At 39.6% G+C, this 19,401-nt stretch overlaps 1 protein-coding gene across 1 annotated transcript in view; it reads right to left on the reverse strand.

The window, feature by feature from the left end:
- Positions 1-3,952: 3,952 nt before the first annotated feature.
- mtmr7a (myotubularin related protein 7a) overlaps positions 3,953-19,401 on the reverse strand; it is a 33,052-nt gene continuing 17,603 nt past the window's right edge. The window contains exons 7-14 of the mRNA XM_061927545.2: positions 18,665-18,797; positions 16,318-16,427; positions 14,123-14,248; positions 11,988-12,037; positions 11,709-11,909; positions 11,450-11,584; positions 10,150-10,276; positions 3,953-5,284 (exon numbers count right to left, since the gene is read on the reverse strand). Of these exons, the coding sequence (XP_061783529.2) occupies positions 4,943-5,284; positions 10,150-10,276; positions 11,450-11,584; positions 11,709-11,909; positions 11,988-12,037; positions 14,123-14,248; positions 16,318-16,427; positions 18,665-18,797 (1,224 nt within the window). The 3' untranslated portion in view covers positions 3,953-4,942. The remainder of the gene's footprint in view (positions 5,285-10,149; positions 10,277-11,449; positions 11,585-11,708; positions 11,910-11,987; positions 12,038-14,122; positions 14,249-16,317; positions 16,428-18,664; positions 18,798-19,401) is intronic.

Raw genomic sequence — 19,401 nt, forward strand, 5'->3', positions numbered from 1 at the left:
CCCAGCAACACTCAGAACTGCAATAAACAGAGCAATTGAGAGGAGACACAAACACGACACAGAACAAACCAAAAGTAGTGAAACAAAAATGAATATTATCAACAACAGTATCAATATTAGTTACAATTTCGTCATAGCAGTGATTAAAAATCCCTCATTGACATTATCATTAGACATTTATAAAAATTTAAAAAAAGAACAATAGTGTCACAGTGGCTTACACTTGCATCGCATCTCATACGCTTGACAACACACTGTGTCCAATATTTTCACAAAGATAAAATAAGTCATATGTTTGGTTCATTTAATGGTTAAAACAAATGTTTACATTATTGCAATCAGTTGATAAAACATTGTCCTTTACAATTATAAAAGCTTTTTACAAAATATACTACTCTGCTTGCATGTCAGCAGACTGGGGTAGATCCTGCTGATGTATTGAATGAATAGAGAATCGTTTTGAATCGGGAAAAATATCGTTTTTGAATCGAGAATCGTGTTGAATTGAAAAAAAAAAAAAATCGATTTTGAATCGAATCGTGACCCCAAGAATCGATATTGAATCGAATCGTGGGCCACCCAAAGACTCACAGCCCTAATATATATAGCTTTTATTTTTTATTTTTTTTTACCGGATTTTCATTTTTAATCAACTCTTATTTAAATATTTACTTGTTTAGTAGGCTGCGTCATGCGACCAAAGTCAGCCCATTCTAAAAAAATATATATATACAATTACCCAAGACAACTAAAAAAGACACCAATAATGGGGGAAAATAACGTAATATTTACAAAAATAAAGTAGAAATAATACATTTTTATTTACTTAATATCCGATTGATATGAACAACTGCCGTGTCATCCAACCAGAGTAAAAAACATTTCCAAGTTGTATAAAACACATTTTGAAATAATCCAGTTTTATTAGTCATATTTGCAGACTTTAACTAAACAAAACTCCTCTCTATTCATTAAGTATTCAGATTCAGTGGGGGGCCTTCAGTGATGTCTGCACTAAAAGAACACCTCCAGGCAACTTCAACCCTAAACTAACACCCTCCCTTCCACATCCTACCTCCCCGGATTGTAAATAATCAAATGTAAATAATCAAATGTAAATAATCAAATGTAGATACTTCTTCTTATGCTTTCTGGTCTCCCTCTCTATGTCCACTACTTGCTGTACATATCCTACCAAGTCAATCCTACACTGTTCTAATGTCCATTTTTCTGATGATGCAATTGTTGATGACTGAAGTGTTGATATCAACCAACCCCAACCCCCCCCTCCACATCCCACACCCCGGATTGTAAATAATGTAAATAATTCAATGTACATACTCTGATGATTATCTTGTGTGATGACTGTATTATGATGATAGTATATATCTATATCATGAATCAATTTAAGTGGACCCCGACTTAATCAAGTTGAAAAACTTATTCGGGTGTTACCATTTAGTGGTCAATTGTACGGAATATGCACTGTACTGTGCAATCTACTAATAAAAGTTTCAATCAATCAATTCAAAGATTACCTCTCCAAATACCATCATTTATGTCACCACATGACCATTGTTGGAGAAATACTATAAAGGAACACATTTACGCACTACTGGTCATTGAATCACCTCAACAGCGTACAAAACGGCTTATTTTCTGGCGCATTTAAAAATCAATAAACTCGCATCAGCAATTAAAACATATCTTATGTGGTACTGTCAAAATTAAAATTGCAAAAAACATACTAAATGTGAAAAAATAAAGAAATAAAATATTTGAACTCACAATTTGTAGCACCCATTCGACGCCATATAACGTTGATTCGTGTGGAAATGGCGGGCATTTCCCCATTTAATCGCGGACATCGTCTCACAAGATGTAGTTTCTCTTTAAATATCCTTCTTGAAAACGGCCTTGCAAATATATATCTGCCACCTAATCAACATTTTGTTTTCCTTCTTTGTGGGTCAACACTAACTGCTTCCTGCTAAATTGCAACTTGTGATTGGATACTCACTTTGGAATGACAAGTGAGTATCCAATCGCAGTCTCGTTAACATCAGGCTACCTAGATAGGCTACTGTCAACAACTTGTGATCTGATTGGGTATCGCATATGTCTGTCAACTGTATGTGTTCTCAAATTCATTCGCTAACGGTCCAGGTGAGTATACAATCACAGGACGCGTAAACGTCACGTTCAACGTGAGGCCAGCTAGAAGGCCTTACTGACAACAACTCGTGATCTGATTGGCTATCGCAATTATCTATCAACTGTACGTGTTCGTTCACTTATAGTGCTTGGACGCCTGCATTGTTGATTCTGAAGGCCCCGGGCAGATATCGTACAGCATGAATAGCTGAATTCTGATTGGGTACAAACTCTAACCTAAGAACAACAGCACTGGAAGGAGCATAATATGATATGAATACTTTTAGATATTTAGGGAAATTAAATTAAAAAGTACTTTTATCTTTAATTATTGGTTATGTTAGGTAGGCAGAGAAGGCCTTGCTGGCCCACCACTGTTTAGATCCGACCCAAATTAAACGGACAGCTTTTGCTACATATTTTTTACGTGATTACAGTAATGTATTTATTATCGGTCTACTGTACTGTTTCTCTTCATGTATTATCTATTGGATTTAAAACGCATTAATAAAAATATTCACATGTGGATCATGTGCAAATATAATCCAAAGATCTAACGCTATTTTGACACTTTATCAGTGTTTAGAATTCAAATTATTACTACAAGAATAAAGAACAGGGTCATCGATAAAACTACCAAGTTTAGTATTGAGTTAGATGGGTAACCTATATTCTGTTAAAGTATTTCAATGCCTTTACAACCTGAAGTTAATAACGCCAATGTATTTTTATGAATTTAATCCATTTGGAAGATAGCATTGCAATTTAATCCATTTGGTCCGCATTGCCCCGGCAGTAAGTCGGACACGTTTCCAGTGAGGGTTGGACTCCGCCAAGGCTGCCCTTTGTCACAGATTCTGTTCATAACTTTTATGGACAGAATTTCTAGGCACAGTCAAGGCGTTGAGGGGATCCGGTTTGGTGGCTGCAGGATTAGGTCTCTGCTTTTTGCAGATGATGTGGTCCTGATGGCTTCATCTGGCCAGGATCTTCAGCTCTCACTGGATCGGTTCGCAGCCGAGTGTGAAGCGACTGGGATGAGAATCAGCACCTCCAAGTCCGAGTCCATGGGTCTCGTCCGGAAAAGGGTGGAGTGCCATCTCCGGATTGCGGAGGAGACCCTGCCCCATGTGGAGGAGTTCAAGTACCTCGTAGTCTTGTTCACGAGTGAGGGAAGAGTGGATCGTGAGATCGACAGGCGGATCGGTGCGGCGTCTTCAGTAATGCGGACGCTGTATCGATCCGTTGTGGTGAAGAAGGAGCTGAGCCGGAAGGCAAAGCTCTCAATTTACCGGTCGATCTACGTTCCCATCCTCACCTATGGTCATGAGCTTTGGGTTATGACCAAAAGGACAAGATCACGGGTACAAGGGGCCGAAATGAGTTTCCTCCGCCGGGTGGCGGGGCTCTCCCTTAGAGATAGGGTGAGAAGCTCTGCCATCTGGGAGGAACTCAAAGTAAAGCCACTGCTCCTCCACATCGAGAGGAGCCAGATGAGGTGGTTCGGGCATCTGGTCAGGATGCCACCCGAACGCCTCCCTAGGGAGGTGTTTAGGGCATGTCCGACCGGTAGGAGGCCACAGGGAAGACCCAGGACACGTTGGGAAGACTATGTCTCCCGGCTGGCCTGGGAACGCCTCGGGATCCCCCGGGAAGAGCTGGACGAAGTGGCTGGGGAGAGGGAAGTCTGGCCTTCCCTGCTTAGGCTGCTGCCCCCGCGACCCGACCTCGGATAAGCGGAAGAAGATGGATGGATGGAAGATAGCATAAATAATGGGGAGTCAATGGGATAGGTGACAGTGATATCTTATTTTATTTGACCAAAAAATTACAATTAACAACACCAGAGTTCAATAATATTATTCACAGGGACATTCATTCCACATCAACAAATACATCCCCTTATCATGAGGTCGGACAAAATAATTTAAACATTTTGGATAGAACAAAATGACATGCATGCAAGGAGGATTACAAACCAAAAAAATACAGTACAAAAATATACTTGCATGCTGCATTGTTCATCGGCAATGTTATACAGTACAATAATAGGCAGATTCTCCTACTAACACAGTGATACTTTGTGTTCACATGCGGTCCACGGTTGGCGCCATCCACTAAATGTTCCACATGAAGGCTTCGAGTGACAATGTCACTATAGCAACAAAAAAAAAAATGACAAACCATATTCACCTTGTATCATGATTAAAATATTTGTTCCATTTGATAAGATGACTTTCTTCCATACATGATTGAAGCCCATTCAAGTAAATACCATTTGTTGCAATGCATCAACTATTATCAGGTTACTTCTGGTCTTTTTTTTTTTTTTGCATGTGTTTGCATTGTGAAGTAAACCATCTGCTGCATAAATACACCGAAGAGGCGATGTACATAAACACCCACTTCACATGCACTCTGAAGTCTGAAGTGTTTTGGCTCCTCACTCAAGATAATGTTTTTTTGGAGTGTATAATGGGCCTACAAAATGGCCCAGGAGGCACTTGACTATTTTAAACTGTCTGCACAGAGTAACGGTTTACTTTGGGAAAAAATATTCCATCCATCTGACACTTTGTTCTTTGTGTGGAAACTACAATGTGGTCCGCTACGGTAAACAGTGTTCAAGTATATGTTCAACACCACATGCAAACAAAACTTATTTATGCAACCTGAATATGACTTTAAAATGAAATTAGAAAAAAAGCCAGTTTTTTTTGAGTACATAATTATATAGGTAGTGTTTGTTCAGCGCTCCAGTGAGATTTCAGTAGCTGCTTACATTTTTTTAAGCAGCTGAGTAGGCGGTATCGTCAGAGTCTTGATCCCTGGCGCTGTCCTCGCTGAAGGGTGAACGGCAGCTCAGGTCCGCTATTCCAGACTCCCGGTCGCTGCCGTTGGAGTTGTTGGAGTCGAACGTTCGATTCAAATCTTGGGGCGAGAGGGTCAGGCCGCTGCGTAGCGCTTTGGGCTGACAGGGGCTGCTGGTGAGGAAGCCTGAGGTGTAGTCTTGAGGGGTGTTTGCCAAGCCCAGGTCGTTACTAACAACCCAGGCCGTGGGGCTTTTATCATAGGTGGTGGCTTTACGGGTGCATCTCCACACCTGCTCCTCTTCCAGTTCAGCAATTTTCTGTTGATCAGGTAAAATCATAGCAAATGTTTTAACTAGCAGTGTCGAGATACAACTTTTTCACTCCCGATGCGATACCGATATTGGAGCCTTAAAGGGGAACTGCACTTTTAGGGTAATTTTGCCTATCGTATACCTATACAATCATTATGAGACACAAGAACACACGTCTTTTTTAAATAATAATTTTAAATAGGTTAAAAAAAACACTTGGAAGATGCGGCTAATGGGAGCCACCGTTGTAGCCTTCAAAACCCTCTAAGACATGGGTGTCAAACGGCCGGATCAGGCCCGCGAACTGGTTTTATGCGGCCCGTGATATGAGTTTGCTAAGTATAAAATTGAGCTGAAATTGTTTATCGAAAGAAAGTGCTGTTCTAAATGCGTCCACTGGGGGTCGCAATAACAACTCTGTTGGGCAAGCAAACGCTTGATACCAGAGCCAAGCAAGAGGTACGCAGTAAAGCGCATATCGCTATGGTAGCGCGTGGCTGTGGCTCCTCTCCTCGAACAAATGAAACGCAAAACCTGCAGTTTTAGGTCTTCTGCTTCAAACGCATTGTTCATTGCCCCTAAATATCTGTCAAAAATGAGAAAAGTGAGTGTAACTCAACCATCTTCAACAGTTTCTACATCCGTATGTGTAGTTTGTTGAGTTAGCACATGGTTAATACCTGTACATGACAAATGAGGTATTTGACACCTAGAAGTTTATTTATTTTGTTCAATCCCAGATAGGCTGTGACTTTGTTTATCGGCTTTGAAGATACACTGAGACAAAGTCACACAAACATTTTTTTTTCCCTCAGAATTTTAAGTGTTTTGTCAAAAGGATTGTTTGTGAATTGTACATTTTCAGAATGTGCTTGTTCTATTTTTGGCCAAAGTAAGACAAAGAAAACAATCTGAAATCGTCTCTGTTTTTAAGTTATCATGCCATGATTTTACCATCACGGCCAACCTGGGAATAGATTTTCCTCCATGTGGCCCCTGAGCTAAAATGAGTTTGACACCCCTGCTCTAAGACAACATCAAACGCCTCCAATGTCCTCATATAATGTAGTAACAGACACGTTCATAACCATATGTAATATGTTCAATATTTACCATATTTTTCGGACTATAAGTCGCAGTTTTTTTCATAGTTTGGCCGGGGGTGCGACTTATACTCAGGAGCGACTTATGTGTGAAATTATTAACACATTACCGTAAAATATCAAATAATATTACTTAGCTCATTCACGTAAGGGACTAGACGTATAAGATTTCATGGGATTTAGCGATTAGGAGTGACAGATTGTTTGGTAAACGTATAGCATGTTCTATATGTTATAGTTATTTGAATGACTCTTACTATAATATGTTACGTTAACATACCAGGCACGTTCTCAGTTAGTCATTTATGCCTCATATAACGTACACTTATTCAGCCTGTTGTTCACTATTCTTTATTTATTTTAAATTGCCTTTCAAATGTCTATTCTTGGTGTTGGGTTTTATCAAATACATTTCCCCCAAAAATGCGACTTATACTCCGGTGCGACTTATATATGTTTTTTTCCTTCTTTATTATGCATTTTCGGCCGGTGCAATTTATACTCCGAAGCAACTTATACTCCGAAAAATACGGTACCGTATTTTGATAATTTTAATCAATTCCGGAGCTGACTTCTTCCGCGCATTGATATCTGTTTCCATAGCAGCATATGTCCGACTTCTGGCAACAATATGTGTTTTACTTCCGGATATAAAACGCTTGTGTGTGTTTTAATCATGGCAGACTTGGTAACAAACAATAACGGTGACTATTTGTGGACAAATTAGGATTCACAACCTTATCTGATTGAACATGAATGAACCGAGGATCCCCGTGACTGTGTGGGTTCCCTCCGGGTACTCCGGCTTCCTCCCACCTCCAAAGACATGCACCTGGGGATAGGTTGATTGGCAACACTAAATTGGCCCTAGTGTGTGAATGTGAGTGTGAATGTTGTCTGTCTATCTGTGTTGGCCCTGCGATGAGCTGGCAACTTGTCCAGGGTGTAACCCGCCTTCCGCCCGATTGTAGCTGAGATAGGCTTCAGCGCCCCCCGCGACCCCAAAGGGAAAAAGCGCTAGAAAATGGATGGATGGATGGATGGATGAACCGAGGATGAACTGATGCTTCTAGAAGCGAGCACAAAAAAAAAAGAGTGAAACGTTGGAGCAGACGGAAGCCGATAGAGTGAGGTGAAAGCCACTAAAAGCTGCAAATGCGGAATTTGAAGACAAGCTATTTCAACATAAATGGCGTGCTTACCCCACATCAACCAGAAAAACGTGCCTGTCCAGCTGGACCAAAGAGACAATTGTCCATCGAGTGAGTCACAATTTATATTGATCATGATACACACAGCACATCAAGCGTGTTATTACAACTACAGTACATACACTGTCTGGCTAGCTGTGTACAAACAAAACATCAAATGTAGGCTAATACTTTAGAAATACTGTAATATGATTGTTCATGTTTTTAAGTCAGTACAGATTATTGTCTTATCGCAGTATTGTGCATTACAAACTCAAATGTGTTTCGTGTTGATGTAGAAGCTAGCTTATCTCTTGCCGTAGTTAGCATTTACGGCTAATACCAAAGCACACCGATGTGTTACTACGCTAGAAAGAGAGTTCCTCAGTGTTCGCTCTTACAATAAATTTGACGATACAGCTTGGTTATTATACAGGTTACAGAACGTAAATGAAGTATTGGTGACAGATTTTGAATGCATTTTTAAAACGAGTTAGAGTATAATTGATTGCTCCCATTAGCTACATTGCTAGCTACCTAGAATGAGAGAGAATGCAAAAAAAACCTTTGTGATGATTGTTAACTATTTAAAAAAAGTGCAGTTTCTCCTTAAGTATTGGCCGACACTAGAGATGTCCGATATCGGCAGTCCGATATTATCGGCCAATAAATGCTTTAAAATGTAATATCGGAAATGATCGGTATCGGTTTTAAAATTACCGGTATCGGTTTCAAAAAGTAAAATTCATGACTTTTTAAAACGCCGCTGTACACAGACGTAGAGAGAAGTACAGAGCGCCAATAAACCTTAAAGGCACTGCCTTTGCGTGTCGGCCCAATCACATAATATCTACGGCTTTTCACACACACAAGTGAATGCATGCATACTTGGTCAACAGCCATACAGGTCACACTGAGGGTGGCCGTATAAACAACTTTAACACTGTTAAAAATATGCGCCACACTGTGAACCCACACCAAACAAGAATGACAAACACATTTCGGGAGAACATCCGCACTGTAACACAACATAAACACAACAGAACAAATACCCAGAACCCCTTGCAGTACTAACTCTTCCGGGACGCTACAATATACACACCCCGCTACCTCAACCCCCCCAACCCCACCCACCTCAACCTCCTCATGCTCTCTCAGGGAGAGCAGGTCCCAAATTCCAAGCTGCTGTTTTGAGGCATGTTAAAAAAAATAATGCACTTTGGGACTTCAATAATAAATATGGCAGTGCCATGTTGGCATTTTTTTTCCATAACTTGAGTTGATTTATTTTGGAAAACCTTGTTACATTGTTTAATGCATCAAGCGGGGCATCATAACAAAATTAGGCATAATAATGTGTTAATTCCACGACTGTATATATCGGTATCGGTTGATATCGGTATCGGTAATTAAGAGTTGGACAATATCGGAATATCGGCAAAAAAGCTATTATCGGACATCTCTAGCTGATACCAATATTGATTTGATACGAGCACGAATCAGACATACTTTTAATAATTTGGAGGTATGAAAAACTCTGACCTATTTATTATTAGGTGTCTGAAATGGACGTATGCGGTCTTTCAGTTGAAGTGGAGTGGTAATTGTTTTTGGCGACACCTAGTGGCCAAAATAACTCATTAGGTTTTCAGCCCTTTGAGACACTCGTGATTTAGGGCTATATAAGTAAACTTTGATTGATTGGAGTTCTTAACACAGTATGTTGAATGATGTGGACACTGGTTACTGGATACTTTCTAATATGCTTGTGCTTTGGAGATTTTATATCTTTAAGTAATACACAATTATGATTATTTGATATGTGTTTAGATTGACAAATGTGTATTGGACTCCAATATTGTTCATCGAAGGACACTTATAACTTGATTGCATGGACTCAATCTGCACCTTTTTCTAAGGGCTTAGACTTTCCTTGAAACAAATGTATTTGTATGGCTACTGTGTAATTCTACATTAGTATACTGTAAAAAACGTTTGTAAAAAATGTTGCGCAGTTGTTTTATTTTGAAGGTGGTGTTATTGTCATGTATAAATGTGTGTATTCTCCTTTGCTTTATTGAATTAAAGGGTTTTTAAAATGTTAGACCTCAGGAAGAATAGCCACTAGCAGTTAATGGGGATCTTGAACAAACTATCAATTTCAATTGCAGGTCAAATGTAGTGACTTTTTTAATCCAGCAGATGGCGAATGAACATTATCAAACACTAACACGCGCCGATACAGGTAGTGAGTATGCCATACACTCACCAAGGCACCATTTACCCATCAGTAGATAATACGGTTACCGAGCTTTGAGCAAAGAAATGTGTATTCACATAAAAACCTTTAAAAAATGTTTATGACTTTCTGAAAATCACATTGCTTTGTGTCAAAATATTGGTGTCTTTTTTTAAAGTTAATTTTAATTATGCGAGCAAGTAATATACCGTGAATAATTGAGATTAATCGAAAATACCAAATGTGATTATTTCTGATTGAGAAATTAATCATTTGACAGCACTCATATTTAACTTAAAGTCACTTAAACAAATACACTTTTAAATTATTGCATCCGACCTGCTTATGTGAGGCGAGCAGCTCCTCCAACTGCTGTGTTTCCTCTTGAATGGCCCTCAGGTAATCCTCGACAGATTGACGAGGATGCATCCCGCGGTCAAACCGGTTGTACAAACCCCTCCAAAATCTGCAAGACAAGAAGAGCCTTTCAACTCACAAATGACTAACATATTGTATTTGAAGTAATATTTCACAAATACAGTACAGTGGAATCTCCACGGGCAAATTAATCAGAGTGTTTGTTTTATATTACTGGTAAAATGTAACCCAATAATTACTGCATAAAAAAAAAGAAAAAACAGAGTGGCAGTATCTTGGAGCAGGTTATGTTTGACCTTAGAGCATGGGTGTCAAAACTCTGGCCCGCCGTGTAATTTCATTTGGCCCTAGAGGCAAAATCAAATTAACATTAGAGCTGGCCCGCCGGTACTATACCGCGGCGGTGCCGCTATAACACCGCATTCACCGCTAATACTCATACTTGTCAACCCTCCCGATTTTCAGTGCCCCTCTCGAAAGTCTCCCGGGGCAACCATTCTCTCGAATTTCTCCCGATTTCCACCCGGACAACAATATTGGGAGCGTGCCTTAAAGGCAATGCCTTTAGCGTCCTCTACAACCTGTCGTCACGTCTGCTTTTCCTCCATACAAACAGCGTATATGTGATATATGCGGCTTCTACACACACATAAGTGAATGTAAGGCATACTTGATCAACAGCCATACAGGTCACACTGAGGGTGGCCCCATAAACAACTTTAACACTGTTACAAATATGCGCCACACTGTGAAACCACACCAAACAAGAATGACAAACACATTTCGGGAGAACATCCGCACCGTAACACAACATAAACACAACAGAACAAATACTTTCTCTTGCTACTTCTAGGCTTGAATGTTTGATTCATTCATTATTGTTATTTAATTTTCAAATGTATTATTAGCTTGTGGAAACAGTTTATTTTGATGTTTACCTCAGAAGGCTGCAAATAGAAAAGAGGCATTCAATTTTTATGTAAATTTTATTTGATATGCCATTGATATTTTTGAATGATTATTATTATTATTTGAAACTCGATTTTGCATGTCACTATAAAGTTATATAAGCCTTGCTTGTTCAATATTCAATGCAAAACTTGTTTGGGTCCCTATTAAAAGGTTAATTTGTTCAACCTTGGCCCGCGGCTTTGTTAGTTTTAAATTTTGGCCCACTCTGTATTTGAGTTTGACACCCCTGCCTTAGAGGTTCTGTTGTGTTTTAGCCGAGCAAGGTGTTTACTGTATGGGTGGTACATACTTAAACCTGCAGGGGGCAGTAGATGGCCGCAGGAGGCCCTGTGCCTGGCTGTGGTTTGGTCTGTACAAGGGGTTGGCGTAATCTGCACGGTTTGACCACAGATAACTCCACAGAGAGTGGGTCCTTGTACAAAGTCTGCATTAATATCAAGTAAGGTGAAGAAAGGGGAAAGTCAAATATGAAAACAAGGAAAGGGATTTGGAACATTATCCAGTCATTTATAAACACTGTTAGAAGGAGAAACAAATAATGATCGCACCCCAGTTCTATCCTCTCCCGCTGGTTGTTTCCAATAAAGTTGCCATACTGGCAGGAGTAGATGTGGCTGTGAATGGTGATTAGGAACCGCTCATTGAACTCAAAGGCGCAGGGAAACTGCTCCATCAGCTGCCATACACACTCCAGGAACTGGTCGATAATAGGAGACACCTCTTTCGGGTCTCCAACCCGATGGTTGCATCTGGACAGGAGATGGAGATTGTCAGACCAAAACAAACCAAACAATCAATGGTGTGAATCAAATGCCTTCAAGTCAAACCTGTGAGAGAACTTGTGACCAAATGAGACCCAGTCTTTCTCGATTAGAACCTAAAAGTGGGTAAAAAAAACCATGTCAAAGTTATGTAATAAAAGTTGTTTTGCGTCACTCAGAATAAAAGTAATGGTGCCCACTTTTTCTCTGTGGAATGTAAACATTTTTTAGTGCATCATTATGTACAAAAGTATTGAGACGCACTTCTAAATCATATAGTCACTCAATCAGGGGCATACTTGCCAACCTTGAGACCTCCGAATTCGGGAGATAATAATAATACAATAGGTTATTTTGTCTTAACTTTAGACTCTTCTTCAAAAGGGACACAGTTCGACGGCAACAGTACCCTTGGATTAGCTCAGACCAAGAGGCAGTAGTATGGCGTCACATTAGTGCCAAAAATCCGAGCGCATAAAAACTGTTATCGCGCGCTGATTCTCCACTTATCGCGCGCTGATTCTCCACTTCGTGCGCGCGCGCGACACCCTTTTGCGCGCGCGTGGTGTCTTTTTGCGCGCGCGCGGTGCCTTTCTGTGCGCGCGCGGTGCCTTTTTGTGCGCGCGCGGTGCCTTTTTGCGCGCGCGCGCGGTGCCTTTCTGCGCGCTCTCTGTGTACTCCTGGCATCTCTCCTCACGCTGTCATGTTTCTTTTTGGCACTTTGGGGGCGGGTATGCTTAGACGGCCCCTTCTTTCTGATTGGTCAGGCGAAAAATGCTGAAAAATGCTCAGAGCCAATCAGAAGTATAGCAGGGCGGGTCATCGTCAATATGTATCAAGATTTACGGAGGAAGAAGTGGATAAAAAAATGTCGCGCGCTGATGAAGGTTATTTCATACCACATAAACACAATACAGGGTAATACAAAATGTGACCCAAATAAATAACAATACAACAAACACCATAATCACATCTTTCAGCCAGAACTGGTCCACCAGCAATAACATCCAACCATAACATTATTTTATATTTTCACTTCTTCTTGAACATTTGTTTTCTAATTTATGGAATTTCTTTTGATTCAGCCATAAAATGAATTAAATAATCTTTGAATTTTGTTTTTAAAATGTTAAAAATAGCTTTTAATAATGTATTCTGAAACAGTTTAAAATAATCAGAGAACTGACTAACACTGACCCTACACAACTATGTTGCACAATTAAGTCTTTTTTTTTTAAAGCGAAAGAGGTAATTTCAACAGGTACAGCATCCTATGTCATATCTACATGTAATAAGATTTGTAACAAGGCAAACCGTTTGTAAATTGGTCGAAAATCGAGCAAGTTATGGTAATTTAATTAGTACATGTACCATTGACATCAATGTAATGATTGAGGCTAGCTGTCCGAGGTAAGATGGCTACAACGTTGCTACACTGGAGAATGATTGGTCATATGAAAAATGCTCACAGCCAATCAGAAAGGAGGGGCCGTCTAAGCATACCCGCCCCCAAAATGCCAAAAAGAAACATGACAGCGCGAGGAGAGATGCCAGGAGTACACAGAGAGCGCGCAGAAAGGCACCGCGCGCGCGCAAAAAGGCACCACGCGCGCGCACAAAGTGGAGAATCAGCGCGCGATAACAGTTTTTATGCGCTCGGATTTTTGGCACTAATGTGACGCCATGCAGTAGGCGTTTAAAGTGATCAATCAGAAAGGATTTGCTTGGCCGTCTATTTAATGCTTGCCAAAAGGGTGGAACGCCGCACGTGTAGAAAAATACATCACAGGCGCAAACCAACAAGTCAGTGTGCGGGCAAAAAGACGCTGCGTGCAAAGAGGCCACACAAGTGTAAAGTGAGTCCGCATCTGCGTACAGGGGGCCACGCAGAGTGTTTTTATGTGCAACGATTGTGGTATTGTTTTGGTCCCCATATAATCCCATTGACATAAAAAAAAAACTAAGACATTTTAGACAATTGTATGATTAGAAAAATCTACACAACCTTGTAGAACGTATTTTCATATTATATGAAATCTGTAATAGCTGCAAAGGGAAGATTATTGTCATGTTTTCTGCCATTGTCATAAGTGTAGTGACCAGGTGTCTTATTACTTTTGTCTATATGTATATATTCATACAGTACTCTATATTTCCAAAATATTAATATGCTATATTTAAAAAAATCTGTTTATTTGTACCATGAGTCCTTTGATGGTCCGGTAGTAAGGCTCCAGCAGCACACAGGCCACTGAGCACACCTGAGCAGTACGATCCCAACCATCTGAACAGTGAATTAGGACGCTGACACCATCCTCTGCAACAGCCTGCACACAAACACGGCACTAAAAATTAAATTGACATCAACAAACATAAATTTTGTTTATGACATATCAAATTGATATAGGGTTAGGTCTTAGGGCTGTCCTGAGGCTCTCTGGCAGGCTGTTCCACAGGTGAGGGAAATAGTGTCTTACTGTGGGTCTTTGTTCTGGTATTTGGTAAAGATAAAAGGCCAGTCCCAGAGGATCTCAGGATCCGCGAGGGGTGATAAAAGCAGGTCAGATAGATAAGATGGCGCAAGGCAATTAAGACATTTAAGAACTAATAATAGAACTTTAAAATCGACCCTGAAGCGGACAGGGAGTCAATGCAACGACTTTAAAACTGCTGTAATGTACTTTGCAGTATATTGTTTAAAATACTTACGTTATTTGAAGTTGCATGAAGTGTAGAGTCATTTGCATATATAGTTATAGATGCACTTTTTACATGGAAAAAAGATCATTAGTAAAAAATAGAGAAGAGCAGAGGAACAAGGCAGCTTTTGGGGGGAACTCTGCAGTCTAATCTTCCTGCATTAGAAAGGTTACCATTAAAATACAAAGATTGAGACCTATTATTTTAAATAGCTCTCCATCAAATTAATTGCACAATTCCTAAACCCACATGCAAGAAGGTTTCTCAATGGTAAACCATGATCTAAACCGTCTGCACTAAAATCTAGTAAAACAGCATAAATTTGTTGCTGCCAATCATCAGTCATATAGACAATTGCTGTAGTTGCAGAGTGACCATATTTGGAGGCATGCTGGAACCAAGAGCATGATTAAAATAGTTAAAAATTTGAGAAACAAGTTTTTCCATGATTTTACTATGAACAGGAAGAATATTAATTGGTCTACTATTGGCACAACAGAAGTCTGTATAATTACGTTTTATTTTCCAACCTTGGGGAAATATACATCTTATTTGTTTTATATTTTGTATTTGTTTTATGGGTATCACTTTGGCTACTTTCCAAGCTTGGGGGAATATACAATATTTTAAACTCAGATTAAAAATATAACAACCAGGTTCGGAAATGTAATCTGACATATAATGTATTCATTTTCCATCAAGACAACGTAGCCCAAACTTATTTTGCACAGTGCCCAAAGGTTTTTCACATCATATGGTGATATTGGTCAAAAGGTGAAGTTGCAATTTTTCTCAAAATTTAGTATGCTTAAATTGTCCATTCATCAAATCGATTGTATTATTTTCTATTTGATGTACCTTACTCATAAACAAATATTAAAACAGTTGGCAATTTCACCAGATAGATTTGATTTGAATGTTTTTTCTGCTTGATCATGTTAGTCACCATATTTTTCCGTTTACGGTACCTGGATCATCAGATCTTACAGCAGCTTGCTTTGAATCATCTCGGTGAGCCATTCACGTTTTTAGTTATGTATCAAGGTGCTGTGGTCTTTTTATCATACATTTTCTTTAAAAGGTGCATGTTTATTGGCTACTTTCTGAAGCATCTTTACAAACACATTTGGAGCAACATTGGTCTGTTTTTCTGAATAAATATTATCCCAAATTAGTGACTTCATGCCGGGATTAAAACTTAAAAAATGATTTAAGAGATCTATGTGAGACAATTGTAGGCCCAGTCTTAGGAAGTCTCACTCTTATAATCAAGGGTATCAGGACTTTAAAGTAACTGTGCAAATGTATGTGTTTGGAGGAATAAATATGAACATATACAGTACATGGATGTATTGTATTATATAATTATATCTCCTGTTCATACAGTGGCTGTCAGGTAGTAGGGAGAAGTTATTGGGCTCAGACTGCAGCATTATGCTTTTGCATGGATTTTGGCTGTATTCCTAAAATAATATTCACAAGCTATATCACTCTTATAACTAAATGTGATGTGAATTAGAAATATACATTTTATTCTTATCATAATACTTCCTAATCATTTGTGCATACAATAATGTTTGTAAATTGTTTTCAGGAGTCTTAACTGCATTAAAGCAGACACACATGATGCAACACTAACAAGATAATAATGAAAATAGCGGTAATACAGACAGCAGGGATTACACTGCAGACTGACCTTGGCGATGAAGACGCTTGCATCCAAAACAGCTTTAATGTGTTTCAGCCAGCCTGAGCTCTCCAGGCCCTCCAGGAAGTCAGACATGGAGGGGGAACGCAGCTCACACACTGAAATAGCAACACAGCTGTCTCAGTGGCAGGAAACACAAGGAATAGCTTACGCACTTTATCAAACTACACACTTCTTCTACATAGGTACCGGTAAGTGTGAGGTGCCATTTAACTTCATAATCGTTCTTTGGACATTTTAAACCTATACTCCCTGCATTAAATAACTTTTTCAACAGCAGCAAGAACGATCACATTTAAAGCAAAGCCCCTTACTGGTAAATATATTTTTTCTGTCAAAGGGTTCTGTGTGCAATGAAACGTAAAACTGTGTTTGGCAGAAGATACAATGACTTCAATGTTATTTTTTTTGTTTATTACATTTCAATTTGAGACAAAAAAAATTCTGCCTACCTTTTGTCCCAGTTTTTGTTTATCGTCTCGATTATAGTACAGCCAAACATTGCGCCTAACAAACTAGTCCGTTTTTTGCATGCATATCATACCGCGAATCAAGTGCCCAAGAATTTAAGCCATAAGTGGCTCAGTCTCTGTGTTTGTTTATAGGATAGGATAGGATTAGAGATGTCCGATAATGGCTTTTTTGCCGATATCCGATATTCCGATATTGTCCAACTCTTAATTACCGATTCCGATATCAACCGATACCGATATATACAGTCGTGGAATCAACACATTATTATGCCTAATTTTGTTGTGATGCCCCGCTGGATCCATTAAACAATGTAACAAGGTTTTCCAAAATAAATCAACCCAAGTTATGGAAAAAAATGCCAACATGGCACTGCCATATTTATTATTGAAGTCACAAAGTGCATTATTTTTTGTAACATGCCTCAAAACAGCAGCTTGGAATGTGGGACATGCTCTCCCTGAGAGAGCATGAGGAGGTTGAGGTGGGCGGGGTTGGGGGGGGCGGGGTTGAGGTGGGGGTAGGGGGTAGCGGGTAGCGGGGGGTGTATATTGTAGCATCCCGGGAGAGTTAGTGCTGCAAGGGTTTCTGGATATTTGTTCTGTTGTATTTATGTTGTGTTACGGTGCGGATGTTCTCCCGAAATGTGTTTGTCATTCTTGTTTGGTGTGGGTTCACAGTGTGGCGCATATTTGTAACAATGTTAAAGTTGTTTATACGGCCACCCTCAGTGTGACCTGTATGGCTGTTGACCAAGTATGCCTTGCATTCACTTGTGTGTGTGAAAAGCCATAGATATTATGTGACTGGGCCGGTACGCAAAGGCAGTGCCTTTAAGGTTTTTTGGCGATCTGTACTTCTCCCTACGTCCGTGTACACAGCAGCGTTTTAAAAAGTTATACATTTTACTTTTTGAAACCGATACAGATAATTTTGAAACCGATACGGATAATTTCCAGCATTATATTTTAAAGCATTTATCGGCTGATAATATCGGCAGTCCGATATTATCGGACATCTCTAGATAGGATAGGACAGAGGTATTCATCCCACAATAAGGAAATTATGTGGTCGCAGTGCAGATTTTACAAAAAGTAATAAAAACTGAAAAAAACTAAAATGAGTAATAGTAATGATAATAACTAATTATATGTATGACCTTTTGGAGATAATAACAAAAACCGAGGTACCACTGTGCACTTTTACTTTCATTAGCAATTACCACACTGTCTGTGTTCCTGGGTCTATGAGTGAGCAGGTGAACAAGTTCTCTCCACCTTTAATGACTTTTGAAGAGCATTGCTACAAGCTAAATAACCCAAAGTTGATGCTGCCAGAAATTGTATTTAAGCGTGCAAAAGGACACGCTAGCAATCCCTAAAGGCCAAAGGCTTTGTCTCAAAACGTCATAAGACTTCTTCTGAGCTGCCAGGACGCCAAGAGTTATAACAAGTAAAGAGCGGCTACAACTTTTCAGACCACAAATCACATCATTCTCACGCCCTCAGTTTTGCTTTGGTGGGGTAGGTCGCAGATTGTGCTCTCCAGGAAACCAAAATAGCTCAGAAATAAAACCCAGATGGATTCAAAGTCTTCTTAGGAGAACCCCTGCATGATACCCAGAAATTCTCCAGTGGGCTCAGTGCAGTCTCGCTGAGTGCATCTGAGAGCCAAAGGGGTAACATGGGGCTGTGCCGCAATCATGTAAAGAAACAACACAGTTCTAAAGATGATGCCAAATATGATACATTTTGTTCCACAAATACTGAAGTGATGAAATATTCCTGACACACTAATGGATTCACTGCCAAGGAAATGTTCCAACAACAAATGAAGTCTCTGTGAGAATTTGTAATTACTGTACCTTCCAGCATTTTTTGTTGGCTGTTCCTCATTACATGGATGTTCTCGATGGCGACAAACTGGAATTTAATGTGAGCGTAGTTGTCCTCGTTTTCATAGCCTTTTCCTGCTGCTCGATTGGCCATCGCATTCAACTATAAAAGACATTTGGGAGATTGAAAGAACATTTAGTTATTCTAACAACCCATGGCGTACAAATGACCAACATTTCACCAAAAAATTCTCCTATGTATTTTTTACTTTTGAAAATGAATCTGACAGTCATTTCCATTAATATTAATTCGTTTTTGAGTTATTATTAAATAACTAATTTTGCTAGGAATGCCTCCTTTCAATCGCCAGACTCGATATGCTGCCCCCTCTTGGTGTGTCTTTGAATGTCTTTGGCGCCCTGGTCAATAAATACTTCAAAACTAGTTTTAACATCCATCCATCCATCCATTTTCTACCGCTTATTCCCTTTGGGGTCGCGGTACCAAAGGGAATAAGCGATGTTAAAACATCATGTTTTCCTAATGATGTTTTAACATCATTAGGAAAACATAAATATAAAATAATCGCTATTTCCAGGAGTCCTGCTCTTCCATCTCCTCTTCTAAAGACACCATAGCCTGTGTTTTCTCATGCTCTTACGGTATTTCCTCCAGAATCTTGAGAAAAAATCAGCAGAAGAGGAGACAAAATAGAATACTAAAGGCTTACTATCCTTGTTTTTCGTTTTTGAGTGTCGGGTCTGCT

This window comes from Nerophis lumbriciformis, linkage group LG35, assembly GCF_033978685.3.
Source record: "Nerophis lumbriciformis linkage group LG35, RoL_Nlum_v2.1, whole genome shotgun sequence".
NCBI lineage: Eukaryota > Metazoa > Chordata > Actinopteri > Syngnathiformes > Syngnathidae > Nerophis > Nerophis lumbriciformis.